General features: G+C 43.8%; 1 protein-coding gene across 2 annotated transcripts; it reads left to right on the plus strand.

The window, feature by feature from the left end:
* The first annotated feature begins 3,603 nt into the window (after window positions 1-3,603).
* On the plus strand, window positions 3,604-18,471 carry Pglyrp4 (peptidoglycan recognition protein 4). 2 transcript variants are annotated; one of them, XM_034501014.2, is made up of 9 exons: window positions 3,604-4,516; window positions 5,594-5,687; window positions 6,575-6,682; window positions 7,350-7,548; window positions 8,855-8,973; window positions 11,108-11,260; window positions 12,830-13,028; window positions 15,959-16,077; window positions 17,296-18,471. In XM_034501014.2, the coding sequence occupies exons 2-9, from the start codon at window positions 5,639-5,641 to the stop codon at window positions 17,472-17,474; spliced, it is 1,125 nt and encodes a 374-aa protein (XP_034356905.1). In that variant the 5' UTR covers window positions 3,604-4,516; window positions 5,594-5,638; the 3' UTR covers window positions 17,475-18,471. The 2 variants fall into 2 exon arrangements, with proteins under 2 accessions (XP_034356905.1, XP_076788943.1); XM_076932828.1 differs by having other exon boundaries at window positions 5,618-5,687.
* The last annotated feature ends 2,451 nt before the right edge of the window (window positions 18,472-20,922 follow it).

Raw genomic sequence — 20,922 nt, forward strand, 5'->3', positions numbered from 1 at the left:
TTCATAACTTCTTTTCATTTCACTGTGTCTCTGTTTAGTTTCTGTTTTCATGATTTGTCCATTCGTGAGGGTGAGGTGTTGAAGTCTCTCACTATTATTGTGTGAGGTGCAATGTGTGCTTTGAGCTTTTTTAAGGTTTCTTTTATGAAAGTGGGTGCCCTTTCATTTGGAGCATAGATGTTCAGAATTGAGAGTTCATCTTGGTAGATTTTTTTTCCTTTGATGAGTATGAAGTATCCTTCCTTATCTTTTTTGATAACTTCTGGTTGAAAGTTGATTTTATTCAATATTAGAATGGCTACTTTAGCTTGTTCCTTGGGACCATTTGCTTGAAAAATTGTTTTCCAACCTTTTACTCTGAGGTAGTGTTTGTCTTTGTCACTGAAGTGTGTTCTCTGTATGCAGCAAAATCTTGGGTTCTGTTTATGTGTTCACTCTGTTTAGTCTATACCTTTTTACTGGGGAATTGATTCCATTGATGTTAAGAGATATTAAGGAAAAATGATTGTTGCTTCCTGTTATTTTTGTTATTAGAGGTGGAATTATGTTTGTGTGGCTATCTTCTTTTGGGTTTGTTGTGAGAAGATTACTTTCTTGCTTTTTCTTGGGTGTAGTTTCTTTCTTTGTGTTGGAGTTTTCCATCTACTATCTTTTATAAAGCTGGATTTGTAGAAAGATATTGTTTATATTTGGTTTTGTCATGGAATATCTTGGTTTCTCCATCTATGGAAATTAAGAGTTTTGCTGGGTATAGTAGCCTTGGATGGCATTTTTGTTCTCTTAGGGTCTGTATGATATATGTCCAGGGTCTTCTCACTTTTATAGTATCTGGTGAGAAGTCTGGTGTAATTCTTATAGGTCTGCCTTTATATGTTACTTTACCTTTTTCTCTTGCTGCTTTTAATATTCTTTCTTTGTTCTGTGCATTTGGTGTTTTGATTATTATGTGACTGGAGGAATTTCTTTTCTGGTCCAGTCTATTTGGTGTTCTGTAGGCTTCTTGTATGTTTATGGGCATCTCATTCTTTAGGTTAGGGAAGTTTTCTTCTATAATTTTGTGGAAAATGTTTACTGGCCCTTTGAGTTGGGAATCTTTGCTCTTTTCTATACCTATTATTCCTAGATTTGGTCTTTTCATTGTGTCCTGGATTTCCTGGGTGTTTTGGGTTAGGAGTGTTTTGTTTTATTTTTGTTTGTTTGTTTGTTTTTTTTTTTTTTTTTCATTTTGGATTTTCTTTTACTGTTGTGTCTGTGTCTGTCAATGTTTTCTATGGTATCCTCTACTGTAGGTAAAACTGGCTGGGGAACCACAGGATTCCTCATGCCATGCTGTGTGTAGTTGGCTAGGAACACTCTGGGCTCCTCCAGCTGGAAGTTAGGCCCAGCTGCTCACTAAAGGCCTCTCCACGGCTCCTCACAGTGCGGGCCCCAACACACACGAGAAAGTCCAAGGGTTTTTACAGGCTTCAATGTCATGGCAGATGTAGATGGATCTGGATGCACCCCCCCCCCCACCCCAGGGCAGTCCTGAGTTAAGTAGGGAGGGGAAGGGGGGAGGGGCTGGGGAGGAATGCTTAATTGACTCCACCCTCTGGCCTTCAGGTACCTCATTAGTATGTAAATCTCTCTAGGGCCTGGGGCCTGTTCATGTCCTCTACCTGTGTCCTGTGTGACTGAAGGGTGCAGGTTGAATGGAGATCAGACCTCGGGTCAGGAGCCTGGGTCCTGGAGGTGTGGCTGAACCCACAACCCAAGCACCTTGGGATACCAGGACCAGGATACCCTTCCATGGCTCGATACTCTACACCTGAGATTTTCTCTTCTGTCTCTTGTATTCTGTTGGTGATGCACGAATCTATGACTCCTGATCTCTTTCTTAGGTTTTCTATTGCCAGGATTGTCTCCTTTTGTAATTTTTTTATTGATTCTATTTCCATTTTTAGATCCTCAGTGGTTTTGTTCAATTCCTTCCTCTGGTTGTGCTTTCCTATAATTCTTTAAGGGATTTTTGTTTTTCCTCTTTAAGAGCTTCTAACTGTTTACCAGTGTTCTTCTGTATTTCTTTAACAGAGTTATTTATGTCCTTCTTAAAGTCCTTTATCCTCATCATAATGAGATGGGATTTTAGATTAGAATCTTGCTTTTTAGATGTGTTGTGGTATCTGGGATTTGTTGTGGTGGAAGAACTGGGTTCTGATGATGCCCAGTTGCATTGGTTTCTGTTGTTTATGTTCTTGTACTTGCCTCTCACCATCTGGGTATCTCTGGTTTTAGCTAGCTTGCTCTCATAGCCCCCTCCCCTCTCTCTCCTGTGAGCTTGTGAGACTGTGAGCCTGGTTGTATCAGCAGTCTTGGAGGTCAAGCTTTCTCTGTGATCTGGGTGTGTCAACACTCCTGGGGTATAAGGTTCCTCTGGGAGGGATTGGGGTGCAGAGGACTGCAGCACAGAGTCAGTTCCCAGGCTCAAATGGAAACTGGAAGGATGGTGTTCCCGACTGTGCTGATGTTCCTGTTTCCACTGGGCCCAAGGTGGGACACACTTGGGCCAGGTTTTGGGATGGTAGTGTTGGTCTCACCTGTGAGCTTGGGTGTGTCAACAGACCTGGGGGACAAATTTTTCCAGGGTGGGATTGATTGAGGAGGGCTGAGCCACAGGGTCAACTCCCAGGTGCAGATGAAAACCAGAAGCTCTTTTTATTTTTTATTTTTTGAGATAGAATTTCTCTATGTATCCTGGCCATCCTGAAATTCACTGTGTAGTCCAGGCCGGTCTTGAACTCAGAGATCTACCTGCCTTTGCCGTCTAAGTGCTTGGGTTAAGGTGTCTGCCACCACTACGCAGCCCTCTTTTAGTTTTTAAAAATACCCAATTGTGGACTCAGAATAAGTTGTTGTTGTTGTTGTGTGTGGTGTGGGCATGCATGTTCCACAGCATGCATTAGGAGGTCAGAGAACAACTTTTGGGAATCCATTCTCACCTTCTGACTTGTTGAGGTAGTACTGTATCTTTTGTTTATTCCGTGGCTGCACTGTATCTCTGTCTCCTATCTCACTGTTGCAGTGTGTGTCTCCATATCCAGCTGATTATCCTGGGTTCTCAAGCTGTCAGGCTGGCTCAACCAGTTCTTTTAAATGCTGAGCCATCTCCCAGGTTCCTGGGCTCAGATTTTAAAACATTTTGCTCTTAGAATTATCTTGTGCTTGTGAGAATTATTGAGTATCACAAAGGGTTTTTTTATGAGTTATATTTCTATATACTTATTTTATTAGAATTTGAAAAAACCCCGAATTGTTTAAAGTATCACTAAACACCCATTAATATTACTACTACAGATAAAGTAATTACTTGTTTTACAAAGCTATTGTAAACATTGTCTTATAGACAATGTTTGCAAACCTCTTTACTGTATATCCTAGAGGAAGAATGCTACAGTTTTATTTCTATTTTTACATTTAATGTATCTCTATATTCTGTTTATATTGAAGATGGGAAGAAAAATACATCTTCTCAGATAAGTATTTTTGAAGGTAGCAAAACATGCTAGTAACTTTAAATATAGTTATAGATATTATTCTTTTATACTATACCAAAAGGGTAGAAGATGGCATGTCTGTACCTAGAGTGCTATTTCCTAGGGTCTCTGAAGGCTGACCTATCTGCTGGGAGCTGAGAGGCTGTATATTTCCTGTGAAGATTCTGGACTATCATGTGGAGCTTCCTCTATAAAGATCCACAGCTCCAAAAAATTAGGCTTCAGACCAGGACATCTGGTCAGGGATGATGTAATTAGGCCCTGAGCCAGACCTGGGTGAAGACTGTTTCCCCTCATGGGTCATAGTGTGGGTGTAGCAGGAAGGAAGGTGTTGTACACACAGGCTACAGGGTCAGAATTAGGCACAGTGAACTTCCTCCTGGGAACATGGCTTTCTACTTCTTTCCTTCCATCCTGCCTGTTGGTGACCTTGGTAGGAAGTCATTTGGAGTAGTAACTGGTAAATGACCTAAATCAATCTTCAGATTTGAGAATAGATTGCTATTGGCAAGAAGTTCACTGATGTCAGAAATAGGGATCAGGCATTCAGGACCCAGGCCAGCAGAGCTTACTGAAGGCTGAGCTGAAGAAAGAGGTGAGGGAGGATGTGGCAATTGTGCCCTTTCCCAGGGAGGAGGAACCCAAGCTTATTCACAGGGCGGGCCTTGTGCTCTCAATTTGACTGTTCTCATCTGAGTTCCTTTTGGTGCTCTGAAGTGCATTGAATCCCAGTCTCAGACATCTGTCCTTCATTTTTTTTTTTTTGGGGGGGGGGTGCTCCCTCACATCTTTTGAGGAAGTAGGAGCCTGAGTGCTCCATTCCTAGTGACAGGGTGCCCTCTAGAGGCAGGGAGAGCAGGAGGCGACATCTGCTGGAGTAGGTACCAGTCCTGGAAACCGAAGCAGAAGGCGGAACTACCAGAAAGTGAGTGGTGAGCTGGCTGTCCTCTGACCTGCTGGGCTGGAACAGAACAGGGTCCCAGGTAATTCTATTTTGTATGAGAGCATGGTGTTGTGTATATATAAGTCAGTGTCTCCTCCCCATCCATCTCCTTCCCCCTCCCCTTCCTTCCCCACCCTGTGTGTGTGTGTGTGTGTGTGTGTGTGTGTGTGTGTGTGTGTGTCTGTGTGTGTGCATGTGGAAGGAGGTCCAGGTCAGGTTGGGTGTTTTGTCAACTGCTTTTCATCGTAGTTTCTGAGACAGGACCTCTCAGTGACTGACTGAGCTCATGGATTTGGCCAGGCTGAGTGAACAGTGAGCTCCAGGGATCTCCTGTCTCCCCCTCCCAGTGTTGGAATTACTGACTTGCACACTCACAGTCACACTCACACTCAGGGTTTTTTTTTTTTTTTTTTTTTTTTTTTTTTTTTTTTTGCGATTTTGAAGTCCATCATTCTTGCTTGGCAAACACTTTAGCAAACTGAGCCATTCCCCAGTTTCAGCTGTTCCTGTTTGAATGTGATCTTTAAAAACTATCCCCAGAAGGAATTAGACTCTACTAAACCAGTTTTAAAACAGATCAGTTGCCATCTGCTCCAGAACCAGGTCTGGTCTCTCTCAACTCTGACATCCTGCTTATCTCACCTGGTCTTATTCCTAGCTGGAAAAAGAATGTCTACATTAGACCCTTCCATGTGAGTTTGGATTTCTTAGTTGAACCATTCTAAGATTTTATCCCTGCATATACAGAATTTGAGTGAGGATTATTTAAGACTTACTGTGCAAGTATCTACACAAACCACACACACACACACACACACACACACACACACACACTGGGGGGGGGAGAGAAACACACACATGGGGGAGAGAGAAACAGAGAGAGAGAGAAAGAGAGAAAAAGAGAGAGAAAGAGAGAAAAGAGAGAGAGAGAGAGAGAGAGAGAGAGAGAGAGAGAGAGAGAGAGAGAAGGCACCAGTAAAATAGAGTAGCTAGGAGTTTGTGCTAGGATGCCGGCCCTCAGAAGGCCTACAGCAAGGCAGTAGATAGGTTCCATACAGTCAGGTGACATGTCATTGGTAGCTGGCACAGTCATGTTAATTGTCAGTATCTCTCCTAGGATTTCTTATCATACTCTGTTTAGGTGTCCTGGGGCCACCTGAGGATGCTGTCCTGGCTTCTTGTCTTCTCTGTCTTGGTTCTTCCAGCATGGGGTAAGTTTTCCCTGGTTCTGGACCAAATACATACTCTTCCTTGGGATGTAAGAAGAGCTTTGTGGAGTTTATAGACCTGGGGTCAACTCTTTGCCCTACCCCAAGGAATAGTTTTCAATAAGTGCTTAAATTCTTTAAACTTTAAGTTCTCTATCAAGATTGAGAAAAAGATTGCTTTCCTCTTAAATTTGAGGATTAAATGAAGTAACACATGACTGACTTAGCACTTGGCAGTAAGAACCAATCAATGAGAGAAATGATTATATCTGTGTTAATATTAGCATTTACACAAATATAGATATATATATATACATATATATATATATATATATATATATATATGCCTGTAAACAGAACAAGGTTCCTTTGGGGCAATAATGTAAAGCAGTGCCTGGTGACATCTCTCACAGCCCTTCAAGTAGGAGCATGGGTTTGACCAATACCCTAGCAGTGAGCAGAAAATGGCCTGATTCATGAAAGGTCATTTTAACTATTTCTTCTTATTGCATCACATACACAAAATGTACACAGATGAGAACATTGTGGTTTTAAGGTGCCTGAATATATTTCCCAGTTATTTTTGCCAGTTGTATGTTTATATATGTCTTATAATTGTTTAATATGCCCAACTCCCTACCTATAGCAATGAAGTATCATCCTGAGGGATTTCCTGAAGACAATATTAGAAAAAAACATGCCACCCTCTGTTAGAGGGGGTTTCCTGGTCAACCCAGAGGGACTTCTTGGGGGAGGCTTAGGGACTTAGGGAGAGAGAAAGGTAGTAGAGAGAGCAGCTATTTCTGGCTAGAGCTCTGTTATTCCAATTATTATCAAAGGGTTTTGGAACTCTTTGAAGATAGATAAAAACAGGAACATTCTTTTTGCAGGTGTTTCCTCCTGGGAAAACCCACAGACTACTCAGGTGTCAGAAGGGCTGCAGCAACTGTTTGGTAACATCTCCCAGCTCTTTGAGAAAGGCATACTGGGCCGTGATGGTGAGGAGACCTAGGGATCTGCTAGGGTTTCTTATGTGGCCAGAAATGCATTGTAAGTTTTCATAGCCAACCGGGACAGGTTGAGTAGTATTGAATTGTAGAAGGGCTCTGGCCAACAGTTCAACTTCTTTTCTTTTCTTTCTTCTTTTCTCTTTCTCTCTCTCTCTCTCTTTCTTTCTTTCTTTCTTTCTTTCACACTTTTGAGATATAAGGGAATGATATCAAAATGGGAGAAACACTTATATAGGGTAGAGAGCCAATCTCTGAGTTTAGCAGGTCAGAGAGTGAAGGGCAGATGAAGACCCTGCCTAGTGGGATCCTCTAGGCAGAGGAGGAGGTGTGTAGAAGTCTTAGAGGAATTGTCAGTGAGTGCAAAATTAGGCTAGAGGACTGGGTGGGGATAAGTGGATAGCATGGACATACTTCCTAATGGGAGTACACTTATGATGGGGATTCCAGAGAGGGAAGAGCAAAATACCCAGACTCCCTGGCCAGTTCAGCTGCATTGGTGGTGAGAGCCTGTAAGGTATACACATGAGCTTCAAAAGGTATGGCCAGCTGCTGATATCTCTCCTGGGGCATTTTCACCAGCATGAGTCAGACAACATGTGCAGCTTAGGTAACAAATGTAGGATGCACTGATTGACATGCCATCCTCTCCCCACAGATGTCTTCATCATGGTTTCTCGTGAGGAATGGGGGGCAAAAGCAATTGGCTGCAGCTCCAAGCTGAGCAGGCCAGTGGATGTCCTTGTCGTACACCATATCCCTGGACTAGAGTGCCACAACAAAACTGCCTGTAGCCAGAAGCTTCGGGAACTTCAGGCCTATCACATCCACAACAGCTGGTGTGATGTGGCTTATAAGTACGTGGCTGGGCCAGTCATGTGCTCAGAGCTGCTCTGTTAAGGTTCTTGTAGTCGTTTCACCTGTTTTCCTCGCCTTCTTGGTTGTGGTTCTATAGATTTTGTAGTGAATACAGTTTCAAAATCTTCATGAAATACCGACAATTTTCTGTGAGGTTTCTGCCTCTGAGATGCAGAATGAAAATCAAGACATAACTGCTCCTTTGAATGCCTCTGGAAAATCTTGGTTTACCCGACACATCACAGTTTACAGAATTCTTCCTTATACCTAAGTGCCTCCATCATCCACCAGTCTGAGTAGGGCAGAACAAGAATCACCATTTCCCCAAGGTAGGGAGGTTGTTTGATTTCCTCAGTGTCACACAGAGGTACAGTCATCTATTCTAAACTAGCTCAACTTGTCTCTGTCCAAGGTAGTCTCACCACACTATAGGTATAGTCTCTGATCTCACTGGGCAATCATCCTACCTATGACCCCAACAGCCAGTCTAGGAGACTCCTATCTGACTCTGGCCAGTTATCAACAGTCTGGAGCTTGGTAATGGCTTCTGGTCTCAGGCATCCACAGCATCTCTGCTTTCCTACACCATGATTTCTCTAAGGCTTCTATGGTTTAGGGGAGTTAACGATCCATGGAGGACAGGAATTAGTGGTTAACTTCATCATCCCAGGCCTTCTGAAGGATGGTTTTAAAGTGTATATACATAGTTCTTCAGCAGGACATGGTGGGTGAACAGCAGTCACCATCAGTGCTGGGTGTTTACTCCCAAGCTACTTCAGGGGCATAGGCTGTTGAATTTCACTCTTTGATCTTTTATCTTCTTGCTCCATCTCTGTGGCTTCTGGGATCACTCCTCAAACACACTTCCTGCCACTGTGTCCATGTCTCACATGGTGTGTTTATATAGAACATTGTCTATCAGGGAGAAAACAAATGAGTAAGCTGTGTGGAGATTGTGTGGGCAGTATGTCTTCAGTGGGAGGTAGGAGAGCCATTTTTAAGGATGTTTAGAATCCATGGAGACAAGTATTGTGTGGCTAGATCAATTGTAGTTTTTGCAGATGAACAAGGTCCCCTCTTCCTTCTCAGCATTTAGGATGATTTATATAAAACTTGGGTATAGGAAGGGAGTATGAGATGTGTGTGTGGGTCTTTTTCAATGTTAAAGATGAGAATACATGGTATTTCTATGGTCTCAGAGAAATCTATACTTTTTGTGAAGCTCCCTTCTCAACCTAAGTAGGTGGTTTTCTTTCTCAGGAATGTGTCAGTGCCAGTCAGTAATTTGTGTTTCCCTGCCCACAGTTTCCTGGTTGGGGATGATGGCAGAGTGTATGAAGGTGTTGGTTGGAATGTCCAAGGCTCTCATGACCAGGGCTACAACAGCATCTCCTTAGGTGTTGCCTTCTTTGGCACCAAGGAAGGTAATGGTACCTCAGCTGACAGTTGTTCCAAGAGATCTCTGCTGCTCTGCCTTGATGACCTGCTGCCCTCTCAGTTTCTCCTGGCATGTTTTTCTCCCTTGGTTTCTAGAATACACAGTGTGATGCTCTTCTTTCTGCTCTGGCTTCCTTCTATGTCTCTGTCACATTTCCCATTTTTTCCATTAATTAATTTATTCACATCCAAATTTCAGTCCCTCCTCCTCCTAGGCCCTCCTCACATGGCTCTTCTCCCCCTTTCCTCTCATTCACCTCTGAGAAGGGGAACCTACTCACCCTGGCACCTCAAGTCACTGCAGGACTGGGTACATTATCTATCACTGAGGCCAGAGAGGACAGCTCAGTTAGGGGAACAGGATCCACAGGCAGGCAACAGGGTCAGTCACTCCAGTTGTTGGGGACCCACATGAAGACCAAGAGGCACCTCTGCTACATATGTTCTGCCACATTTCTTTCTCGAGCTCCCAGGCTTCTCTAGGTGAGACCCTCCTGCTCTTTGCACTGGGCTTCTATCTGCTAGGTTCTTGCTCTGTTCTTCAGGTAGATCTGTGCTTTGTGTGTTATATCTGTATTTGTGGCTATTGCACCTTTTCTCCAGGACTGACAGGTCTGTGGCCAGATGACCCTCTGTCTGTTTTTCACTGCTAGATTTTCTATCCATTAAAAAAGAGAAAAACACCTTGATGCCTCTGTATTAGGTATTTTCTTGTTGCTGCAACTAAATAACAGATGAAACCAACTTAAGGAAAGAAAGAAGAGTTTATTTTAGCTCACAGTTTAAGGGGATAACTCATCACAATAGGGGAGACATCATATCAGGGGCTTGAAGTGGCTGGTGGCATTGCATACATGCTTAGAAACAGGAGGATGACACTGGGGCTCACCCCATTTTCTCTTATGTTCAGTCCAGGATCCCTTCCATGGAATAGTGCTGTCTGAAGTTAGGGTGGGCCATCCACCTCAATGAACTCATTCAGGAAATATGTCCATAGGTTTGTCTCCTAGATCTTGACCATGCTTTCCCCTACCCCAAACTCCTCCCAGATTTTCCCACTTCATGTTCTCTCTCTCTCCCCCCTCTCCGTCTCTTTCTTTCTCTCTGTTTCTGTCTCTCTCTCCCTACCCCCTCTCTGTCTCTTTGTCTCTCAAAAAGAAAGAGCAAAAAATCCAAGCAAAACAAAATGAAACAAAAAGCTCAAAGTGAAGTGCAACATCCCAGCCTCTACTGACAGTCTTTCATTTTTTTCCAAGTCTGTTGATTCTAACCTACTACCCCCTCAATCCTAATATATAGTTCTATCAGCGTGTCTGTGAGTTTGTTAGCTGATTTCTGTAGTTTCTCATTGCTACTCAGTACCTTTTGGGATAATCCAGGTAGATTCCATTATTCCTATTACTACAGTGTGTGACCCAGGTTTCAGAGAAGCAGTTAACCCAAAGTAACACACTGCGGGGAAGGAGTCAGAACATGAGTCTGTACTTTCCATTTCCAATAGGTGGGTGGTTCCCACAAAGTGCTGGGTCCAGGGTGCCCGTTCAATTTATAGATTTATTTGTTGGTTTGGGATTTGAAGCATGTACTCTTTTTTGTTTTGTTTGTTTTTCGAGACAGGGTTTTTCTGTGTAGCCCTGGCTGTCCTGGAACTCACCCTGTAGATCAGGCTGGCCTTGAACTCAGAAATCCGCCTGCCTCTGCCTCCCAAGTGCTGGGATTAAAGGCGTGTGCCACCACCACCCAGCGAAGCATGTACTCTTTAGATCCCATGTTGTTCTTCATGAACAAGGGGGTTGCTAATAGTATCTGAGTCAGAGCTTTGTGCTGAGAAAAATGATGGGAAGTGCTGGTGTGAGCAGGGGGGCTTAGTGAGCATAGCCACCTTAAAGTTCTCTTGTGTATAGAGGGTATGGACAAGTGAAGTCGTAGCAAATCTTTGGGGAGGTCTTCAACCTAAGCCACCCAGAGCCCAGCTATAGCAGGTCTTTGATGCTTGTCTTTCTGACCTGTCCCGATGGTTTCTTCTAGCAGCCGTGTAGGTTTGTCAGAGTACCCTAGTTTCTTTCCGTTGTTCTCTGACACTAGGCCAGACTGGGATACCTGTAAACCACTCTCTTCCAGGCCATAGTCCCAGCCCTGTTTCTCTGTCAGCTATGAAGGCCCTGATTTCCCATGCTGTGATGAACGGCCACTTGTCATTCAAGTACATCCAGCCACTTCTTGTGAAAAGTGAAGACTGCCTGGTCCCTCCACAGAAAGGGATACAGAAGAAAGGTGAGACCCAGGAGTGATCCTTCAGGCTTTCTTACATCTTTCTCAGGAGCCATGTGGTCACCTAGCTTTCTGAAATACTTGTGTTGGCAAGCCTTGAGAGGACCCTCTCAGACCACCTCATTCTGAGTTAGCTGTGGTGACAGTACCTCATCAGGATGAGTGGTGTTACATGAACAATCTTTCTGCAGTCACTCCACACTTGTTTCCTTAGCAAAACTTGGATCTAAGGAACAAAGCACAAGAACCCTTAGGTCATAGAGCTTCAGTGCAGAGAGAAGAGAAAGATAAGGGACAAATTGAACAGGTAAAAGTCTCAGCGCGTTATATAGTCAGAATTGTTAGGGAAGAAAATAGGCATAGAAAAGGACCGGGCACATTACCTCACAGTTCTTTTTCACAATTACACATTATAAATACAGAAAATAACAGAAACTTGACATTGTTACCATGACATTAGAGGAGGAACTAAAAAGATTTCCGACAACAAGTTAGATGCTGCTTTGGGTTAACAAGCAGTGACAGCATTAAAACCAATGAGTTACTAGAGTCATTTGTTTGTGTATGAGAGTTTTGCCTACACACATATATGTGTGTACCATGTTTGAACCTGGTGCCCATGGAAGTCAGAGGATGGCATCAGATACCCTGGAACTGGAATTACAGAAGATTGTGAGCTGCCATGTGAACACTAGAAATCAAACTCAGGCCCTCTGCAAGAGCAACAACTACTCACTGAGCCATCTCTCCAGCACAAACCCAAACCAAACTTCTTTCTTTGATTTTTGTTTTCTTCCTTTTCACTTCCTTCCTTCCTTCCTTCCTTCCTTCCTTCCTTCCTTCTTTCCTTCCTTCCTTCTCTCCTTTCTTCTTTCCTTCCTCTATACCTCTCTTCTTCCCTCTCTCCATCCTTCTTCCTTTTCCTCTTTCTCTCTCCCTTTTCCTCTCTCCCTCCATTCCCCCCTCTCTCTCCATCCCCCTTCTCTCTGAACCAACAAGTTTTTGGGGGTTAATTACAGGAGCATGGGTGAGGGGTTACTTATGAGAAAGCCTGTCACCAAAGCCCACTGCAGTCTGGGTGGTCACTCTCAAATGTGGAGCTTATTGCACAATTTGCAGGTAGTTCAACAAGTTGGAATGTGTCTCAGCTAGTCTCAGCATTCCTCACTACACACACACACACACACACACACACACACACACACACACACACACAGGACAGGAGAGGCCCAGTGAACCTAATCAGTGTGTCAGGGACTTCCTAAAGCTTTTGAGGTTAAAACAGTATGAACTATTAGCCTTTTCTTGGGCTCCACATTTAGGATTGCTTTATACAAGCAGAATGGCTTTGAAATGTCTATCAAACAGGCTTCCATAGTAAAGCTTTTATCTTTTCTGCTTGGATCAGTATATTCCAGAGTACCGCAGACAGGATTGGGAAGAGGTTTGAGGATGGTTGGGAAATCTCAACAAGCAGAGGATTACAGCAGCCTTCAGTAGTCATGTGGTTGGCATGAGGTGGTAAATGAATCCTCTATGTTTTGTTGTTTTTGTTGTTTTATCCTACAACAGATTGTCCCCACATAATTCCACGGTCTGTTTGGGGGGCAAGAGAGTCCCACTGCCTCAAGATGACTCTCCCTGCAAAGTATGCCATCATCCTTCACACTGCTGGGAGAACATGCAGTCAGCCTGATGAGTGCCGCCTGCTGCTCCGAGATCTCCAGTCCTTCTTCATGGACAGGCTAAGTGCATGTGACATTGGGTATAAGTAAGTCATCCCCCCAAACAGGAGCTTTTTTTCCTTCAGTGGGAGAAATAGAATCTCTCAACTGGGGGGAAAGGCAGATATTTTTAATGGATTAATGACCATATGGGAGATCTATAGGTATTTATTATAATGACTTCTTACCTAATCCAGAATGCTCTTAGCTAGGAGACAGATAACGAGAAGTCATAGCCCCAAGCATATCCTCAAAATGTGTACCCATTAAAGACAATTTATGAACATTATAGATACCAAGGCTTCTGAAGAGATATTTAGAGGAAAGTACAGTGTGCAAAACTGTGGAGCCTGTAGAGGAGATTAACCCAAGTCCACTGCCTCTCTTTCTACTGTGACTCAGGTGATGCCCTCTGCTTGGATTGCTCCTTCTGGTGTTATTGTGTCAGTCCTTTGCATCTAAGACTCTCAACACTCAGAGGGAGAGTCTTTTCTACACAGAGAGACTGGATAAATCTTTGATAATTTCATAGTGCCAAGTTCTGTGATTCCATAATAAAAAATGTGTTACCTAATGGGAGGGTATTTTCCCTCTCCCCAGATTTCTTCCCTTATCCTCTGTGTCTGTCTGTCTGTCTGTTTGTTTGTCTGTCTGTCTCTTTTCCCACTTCCCTCTTCTCCTCCTACCCTCTTCCTTCCCTCCCTCCCTTCATTTTCACATAAAGTAATTTAAATGAATATCAAAATTCTGTGATTGGATTTTGTTGGTTAAGAACACTTACATTGGGGGCTGGAGAGATGGCTCTGCAGCTAAGAGCACTGACTGCTGTCACAGGGGTCCTGAGTTCAACTCCCTGGAACCACATAGTGACTCACAACCATTTGGAATGGGATATGATGGCCTCTTCTGGTGTGTCTGAAGACAGCTACAGTGTACTCATATACATTAAATAAATAAATCTTAAAAATATTTGCATTAAAAGACAGTAACTAAAAGACAGTAACTTAAGACTGGCCCACATAGAAAACAAAATGTTTCACTAAACGGTCAAAAACACTGGAGGATGTGTCCAGAGCTTGCATCTAAGACACAGGAGCACTTCAGCTCATTTCCCATTACAAATAAACTAAACTGGAAGCCTAAGGACAAGCCACTGCTAACTCATGTGGTGTCTTTGCAAGTGTTAATAGAAGGAGCCACTGTCTGAGCACATTCATGGATTAGCTTCTGGAGCTGTATTTTAGTCTTGGCTGTTCTCACCAGGCATTTGTGTGCAATGTGCCTGCCTCAGTTGCATTTGTTACTTGATATATTCTAAGATGACCAATACTCTTTAGTGAAGCTCTTTAAAGATGGGAGAAAATATTATCTCTGATTGTCTATCGGGACTTACCAAATGATGGTAGGTCTTGCCATTCAGGATAATCTGATGTTGTTCCCTCAAATTGCAATGGAGATGTGAATATGAAATATGAATTTAGAAATCTTTTTTCAACTGAGGATAAAGACTTTCCTTTCCTACTCAGGCTCTAGTTACCGTTTTCTTGGCTTCTTATTTATAATCTCCTATTGCCATTCTTGAAAGGGTCTGAACTCAGGAAACACTCTCATACATTACAGCATTAGGCTGTGCTCTGTGGCAGGAAGCACAGGTGGCTCTTACCCTCCTGGCATTCGGACTTCAGTGAGGAAAAAAAGAACTCACAATGCTAGTCTCAACAAGGTGAATTAAGTGCTATTGTGAAGGACACAGAAATGATGGAGCAGGAAGGCAGGAAGAGGAATGAAGGACTCGTTCCTCAGAGGGGAAAATTCTTATCTGGGACCCCAGGAAGGAGTGGGAACAAATCAGAGGAGGAAGCAGCAAGAGTGCTTCAAATACAGGTGAAGGCCTGGATTCCAGGGTAAGAATAGTGTCTTTGAGGATCTGAGAGATTGATTATGATCACATAAATGCCAGCATTGGGTGTGGTGATAGGTGAGGCTGGTAGGCAGAGAGCCATGTCCTGAAGAATGATTTATCTTTTAACTGAAAGTTTAGATTCTGCACAAAGAACTAAGAGCAAGATTATACATTATTTGTATTTGAGAAAGGTACCTTGGATGATGCTTTGGGAACAGAATGGTGAGGGCAATGAGAATTTAAGATTTGTGGTAATCCAGACAAGGCAAGATGTTTATAGAGCTAAGAGGGTACAGATGTCACAGGGAGAAGTAGAGACTTTTAAGAGTTCATGAAAGTGAGTGGCTAGTGACTATGAACTATGACTATAAGACTATGTCAGAGAGGTGGCTGGGAGACACTGGTGACAAGCCTTGGCTGGCAAGTGGATGAAGTGAGTGGGCTGAAGCCTGGGTTTGAAGCCAGTGGGTGGTGATTTTTTTCTCCAATGCTTCCCCAGAGAAGGTGAGAGGTGGCACCAAATGTTAGTTGTGCATTTTCATGGATGGTGAAGAAGCCAAGGAAATGGATAGGTTAGTTCTGAGCAAGTAGGTAGAGTGAGAAGGAAGAGATGCAGGAGAGCACCCCAAGGAGCACAAACTTGAGGAGGCTGAGACACAGAGATGGATTTGACAGACAAGAGAGTGAGTGGACATTACACAGTGGACTTCAAGGGAAGAGTATGACTGGAGAAGGAAGAGGGGTTGGCAGGTTCAACTTTATGGGAAATAATGGTTAGACATTTGGAAAGTCAGGGAGTCAGTTGGTACGTCATTTATATTTTAACAGCAGTTACTATGGCAATTTACTCCTGCAGAGATGAGCAAATGTTTTAAGTCTGGGACCCTCTAGAGCTCCATTTCCCTGGATACTTTCACTAACTCACTCACAACGACTTTCTTCTATTTGTTCTGAAACTTGGTGCTTAGTTGAGTAAAAAAAAAAAAAAAAAAGAGTGACTTGATGAAGGAAGGCAAGTGTCAGTCCCAGAGTCTCTCTTTCATGCTAATTTCCATCTCTCCTGTGCATCTCCAGCTTCCTCGTGGGCCAGGATGGTGGTGTTTATGAAGGGGTGGGCTGGAATAACCAAGGCTCCAAAACTGACGGCTACAACGACATCGCTTTGAGTATTACTTTCATGGGCACCTTCACAGGTAAGTGGAACCTTTGGGTAGTTGTGATCCTAGTGTGATACTTGAGGAGAGTGTCTGATTTGGACTGAAAAGACATCAGGCTTAGACACTGTTTAAAGCATCCTATGCTGAAGCTTTGTATTTACATTTGTCTAGGATGAGTGTGGTTGAAAGTGACCTTCAGATCCCAGAGAGTAGGTACTCTATTTTATCACACACAGACAAATCTTAGTTTCTCTCTCTCTCTCTCTCTCTCTCTCTCTCTCTCTCTCTCTCTCTCTCTCCCTCCCTCCCTCCCTCCCTCCCTCTCTCTCTCTCTCTCTCTCTCTCTCTCTCTTTCTCTCTCTCTCCCTCTCCCTCTCTCTCTCTGTCTTCCCTCTTTTTATTCTCTCTCTGTCCCTCTCTTCCTCCTCTCTCCCTTTCTCCCTCTCCCACACCCCCCATCTTCTTGCTACAATGAATGAGTGAAGCAAAGGAAAATGCCATTGTGAGTAATTTCAGTTCCCCTTTGTAGCGTATCCTATTTTGGTTCTCATAGTAACAATTCTAGATCACTTAGCCTTATACACCAAAGCAGGGATTTAGGCATTTGCCTTGACTGCACTGAAAGTATTCATTTACTCAGAGCTTCTGATTAGAGCTACAGTGATGCCGTTTTAAGTCTCTGGAAAGGTGAGGTATGGTTATTGTTACACATTTCTGGTTGGTTTGAAGATGAGCCCTAGATAGAGGCTAAGAGCAGGTGAGGAGAGGCTGAACATTGGCTCTGTGGGGAAGACCTGTAAATCTTGCTGTTCCTGACATTCTGGGTGAGATAACTCATTGTCACAGATCTGTACTTTGAAGTCTGGTTTGTATGGCTATTGCCTTCTCCCAACTCAACAATAAAAATGTTCTTTCTTTTCCCACTTTTGTCAATCAAGTATATCTCTAGGCATTGCCGAATGGTCCTTAAGGTACTAAAATATTCCCAATAGAGAACTACCAGGACACATTTTCACTGTAGGAAAACATTTAGAATTGTTCAGGACTTTATTTATATTTCCAAGAATTTAGAGTCAGGAAGACTTTGGGACTGAGACATGTAATATTGTTATCTGCTGTTCTCTGTGTCTATAGAGTGGCTGCCAAAAATCAAATATGCTATTTAGTGGTAGGCTGAGTGGGTCTTGGAACATGTTCTGCCCTGCTCTGGGCACCCTGGGATCTTATAATCAGTGATTTGGCTGTGTTTTGCAGGTTCCTCACCCAATGCAGCTGCACTGGAGGCAGCCCAGGACTTGATCCAGTGTGCTGTGGTCAACGGGTACCTGACCCCCAACTACCTGCTAATGGGCCACAGTGATGTGTCAAACACTCTATCTCCTGGGCAGGCATTGTACAACATTATCAAGACATGGCCCCACTTTAAGCACTGAGGGAGACCCTAGCCCTATCTGAGGATGTGCTTCCTCCTGCTAGGTGTCTGTCTTTACCTCTCACCTTGGATTAGTATCTCTGTCCTCTCATTTCAAAAACTTTATCTTGTTCATTTCCCTGGTTGGAATGACCTTGTCTTCTCTTGGTGACATCTATCAGTGTCCCCCAAGTCTTGCACTTACAGTCCCTTGAGTCTGAGTCAAGCCTCCTCTCTCCTGGGTACTTGTCTACTTAGCCAGGTGAGGTAATTTGGCTGGTTCTTGTCATACCTCCTTCCCTAGTTGTCTGCCCCTCTGCCTGGTACCTATGCTCTGGAGTTTCCAGTGCTCATCTGTGGCCCAGGGAGAGTGCCCTCACCTCCTCTGCTCCCATATTCACCTGTTCCTATGTGAATGCTCCCTTGCAAACATATAGGTCCTCTTCTGGATTGTGAGTTTTTTCCAGGCCTGCAGCAGAATTTTCTTTGCCACTGGGTAGCCTGTGTCAGCTCCCAATCTGTGTTTAAATGTTAATAGATATTATAGATGTTTGTTGGAGAAATGGAGGAACAAGTTAAAGGCCCCTGTCCTTTTCTAAAAGTTTGCCATCATCCCTCTGTGGAAGCCTTGCTATCCAGTGTCCTATCCTGCCATTATTCTCAGCACTGATACTTCTTGGTTGGAGCTCAGAGCTGGCTGTGGTGACTTGTCCATAACAGGTGCCATGTCTCTGAAGTCCTGTGCCATTGTTTCCATAGAACACTCTGAGTGCCAGGACCACATGCTCCTCCAGCAGCAAGGCAGACTGCCAACACTTGTTGCCCAGTACTGTGGCCTGCCTTTGCTTGGATGCATCCTGCTGGGCTCTGAAATCCTCCTACATTTATCATTTGTTGTCAGCACATGAAGCCTTATTTTTCTCTGTGTTGTTCTGAAAAAAAATGGGAGAGTAAGAGGGAAAGAGGAGAAACAAATAAAAGGTATATAATGTAGAGATTGTACTGTTAAAGTTTTGATAAAATAAAGCTTTATCTTATTTTATATGCTTTTGTTGCTCTTATTTTAGTAAAAACAAATATTAAACCCTCTCTCTCTCTCTCTTTGTCTCTCCCCATCATCTCATTAATTTTTATTTTTCCCTGTGGATTGAACCTAAAACCTCACACAGGCTACACACTGAACTATATAGTATGAAGCTCTCATACTTTAGAGCAAAAGTTTTTGGCCTTTCAAAGCAGTCAGTAGCCTTCATTTCCTTGTCTTTGTTGTCAAATCATTTGTGTAAAGAGTGAAGGGGTTCTCTCTATTCCCCAGTGGCAGAGAAGCAGGGTCAAGTTTGGGGTTTCTTGTCTCCTTCAATAGGAGGACCTGGCTCCAGGCCAGAGTCTCCCAGATACTCTTTTTCCAAGGGGTCCTGCTAACCACAGGTCCTCCATGTTGGATACTGAGGACAGGTTTATGTGTTTTGATCTTTCCTCTGCTCTGTTGAAGGAGGTAAGTAACCCAAAGGAAATGCTGAGCTTCTGTAAACATGAACTGGAGCTGTCTAGGCTCCCTTAGTGCAGATGAAGTGCTGCTGTTCTTGGTATTCCCATGGATTCCCACCTTTCGATGAGTAGAGCTACTTGTTTTTCCTTTCTTCTACACAGTCTCCATTTCTCTAAGCCCTTCCCTGATCTACACGAAAACTAATTACAGGACTAAATTGTTGAGATGTTTCATGATTTCATGCTATTTAAAAATTATTCCTTCATATACCATCTGAGTAAAATTTGGAGTTATTTTCCAGGCCCTATAGATAGATTCCCTTCTCTCTGTGTGTTTCTTAGCTTTCCCCTGAACATCTGTACTAGGGATAACAGTATTATGCATCTCATAGGTTGTAGGGTTGACTGCATCACCCTGATCACCCTGTGTGATGTGTTAAAACCAGTGTCTGACATGTGGTAAGCCCTCAGCTCTTGCTGTGTTGTTATTGTTGTCTTTGCCAGTAGTATGGCCACACCTATGTGGCTCTGGCAGACTCTGCTTCTTCTTAGCCAACAGTCTTCACTTCCCTGTATGAGTTTACTGTTGTCTGTGTTAGTGGTCAACTAGTGGCAGCTGTTATGAGGTGTTGAGGAAGAGTACAAGGCTTGCTCGTACAAGAGAACAGATGGAAGACACCCATGATGACAGGTGGAATGAAGGCTGAGTCTCTCTTTTCATGGGCATTAGTGTTAACAGATTGATAAGGATTTAAATATGCTATAGTTAGCAATTTTCAATATCAACATAGACTTAGGTTAAAGATGATAAGTTTGTTCCAATTCATGCTAAAGAGGGCAAACCAACTGTGGTAGTTTTAATATGCTTGGCCCAGGGAGTGGTAGTATTTGGAGGTGTGGCCTTGTTGGAGGAAGTGTGTCATTGTAGGTGTGTGCTTTAAGACATTTTTGGTAGTGTTTTGGGTCCTGCATCTGCTCTACTACATGGCACTGCTGCTTAGGGAGGCAGAATGCAAGGAGACAGACTGTGTTTGTCCCACGCCATTGATGGGCAGGTGTTGGACTGTAGAGAAGCTCTGGGACACTGTTTAGGGGGTAGGAAAGTGAAGTCTGAGGCATGGAACAGCCAGAGCTGGTTTAGGGAGACCCCAGGCCTGCAAAGAAGCCAAGGCCATCTGGTTCTCAGGCTCTTGGACACCCAGGCACCACTTGGAGCCTTGGAAGAGATGAGAACAGGGTGGTTCCCAAAGGCTGGTTGTTGCCTGGGGGATGGGTTGGGGAAGGGGGGACTCCAGCTGGTACCTCAAGGAGAGTTCTTGGCTTGATTGCAGGTAGACTTGGAGTTGGGCTTGGGCTTGGGCTTGGCGGTGGTCATGGCTGGAGTGAAGAGAGGCCTTCTATGGGAGATTAGACAGAGGCTCTGTAGGCAAAGGCCTTCTCCATAGCTCCCCACAGCTGATCCCAACAAACAGAGGCAGTCCATGGTTTTAAGGCATTTATTGTCATGGTGGAAAGTGGATTGTAAAATAATACCCCCCTTCTTGGGGTGGGCCTGAGATTAAATACCTTTTGCAAGGAGAAATGTATGGGAAGGGAAGCTTATTGGCTAAGTCCCCCAGGTCTCTACATACTTCATTAGCATGGAGATCTGTCTTGAGCCCATGTGACCATAGGTCACATCCTCTACATGTGGAGGGGGTTGGGGAATTATGCTTATATGACTACTGGCCACAAATGTATATGGGGCTGTGGCTAGTGACAGGGGCCTGGTGCCCAGGAGCAGGCAAAGCTTCTACCATCCCTTCAGGATCTCCGGGGCTTTTAGCCTTAGCTCAACCAGGGACCATGCTATCTTTCATGGTCCCACACCTCCTCCTAAGCATATGGGAATCAATATTCTCCTAGCTGCTTTTAGAACAAGAGGTAGAACTCTCAGCTTCTCCAGTGCCATGCCTGCCTGGACATGTGTTGGGAGCCGACCT

The sequence above is a fragment of the Arvicanthis niloticus genome, chromosome 4 (genome assembly GCF_011762505.2).
Source record: "Arvicanthis niloticus isolate mArvNil1 chromosome 4, mArvNil1.pat.X, whole genome shotgun sequence".
Classification (NCBI taxonomy): domain Eukaryota; kingdom Metazoa; phylum Chordata; class Mammalia; order Rodentia; family Muridae; genus Arvicanthis; species Arvicanthis niloticus.

Coding starts and splice junctions, on each gene's coding strand:
- Pglyrp4 (XM_034501014.2), top strand. CDS start 5,639: ATGCTGTCCTGGCTTCTTGTCTTCTCTGTCTTGGTTCTTCCAGCATGG. Junction 7,549..8,854: donor TGGTGTGATGTGGCTTATAA/GTACGTGGCTGG, acceptor CCCTGCCCACAG/TTTCCTGGTTGGGGATGATG. Junction 16,078..17,295: donor TTTCATGGGCACCTTCACAG/GTAAGTGGAACC, acceptor TGTGTTTTGCAG/GTTCCTCACCCAATGCAGCT.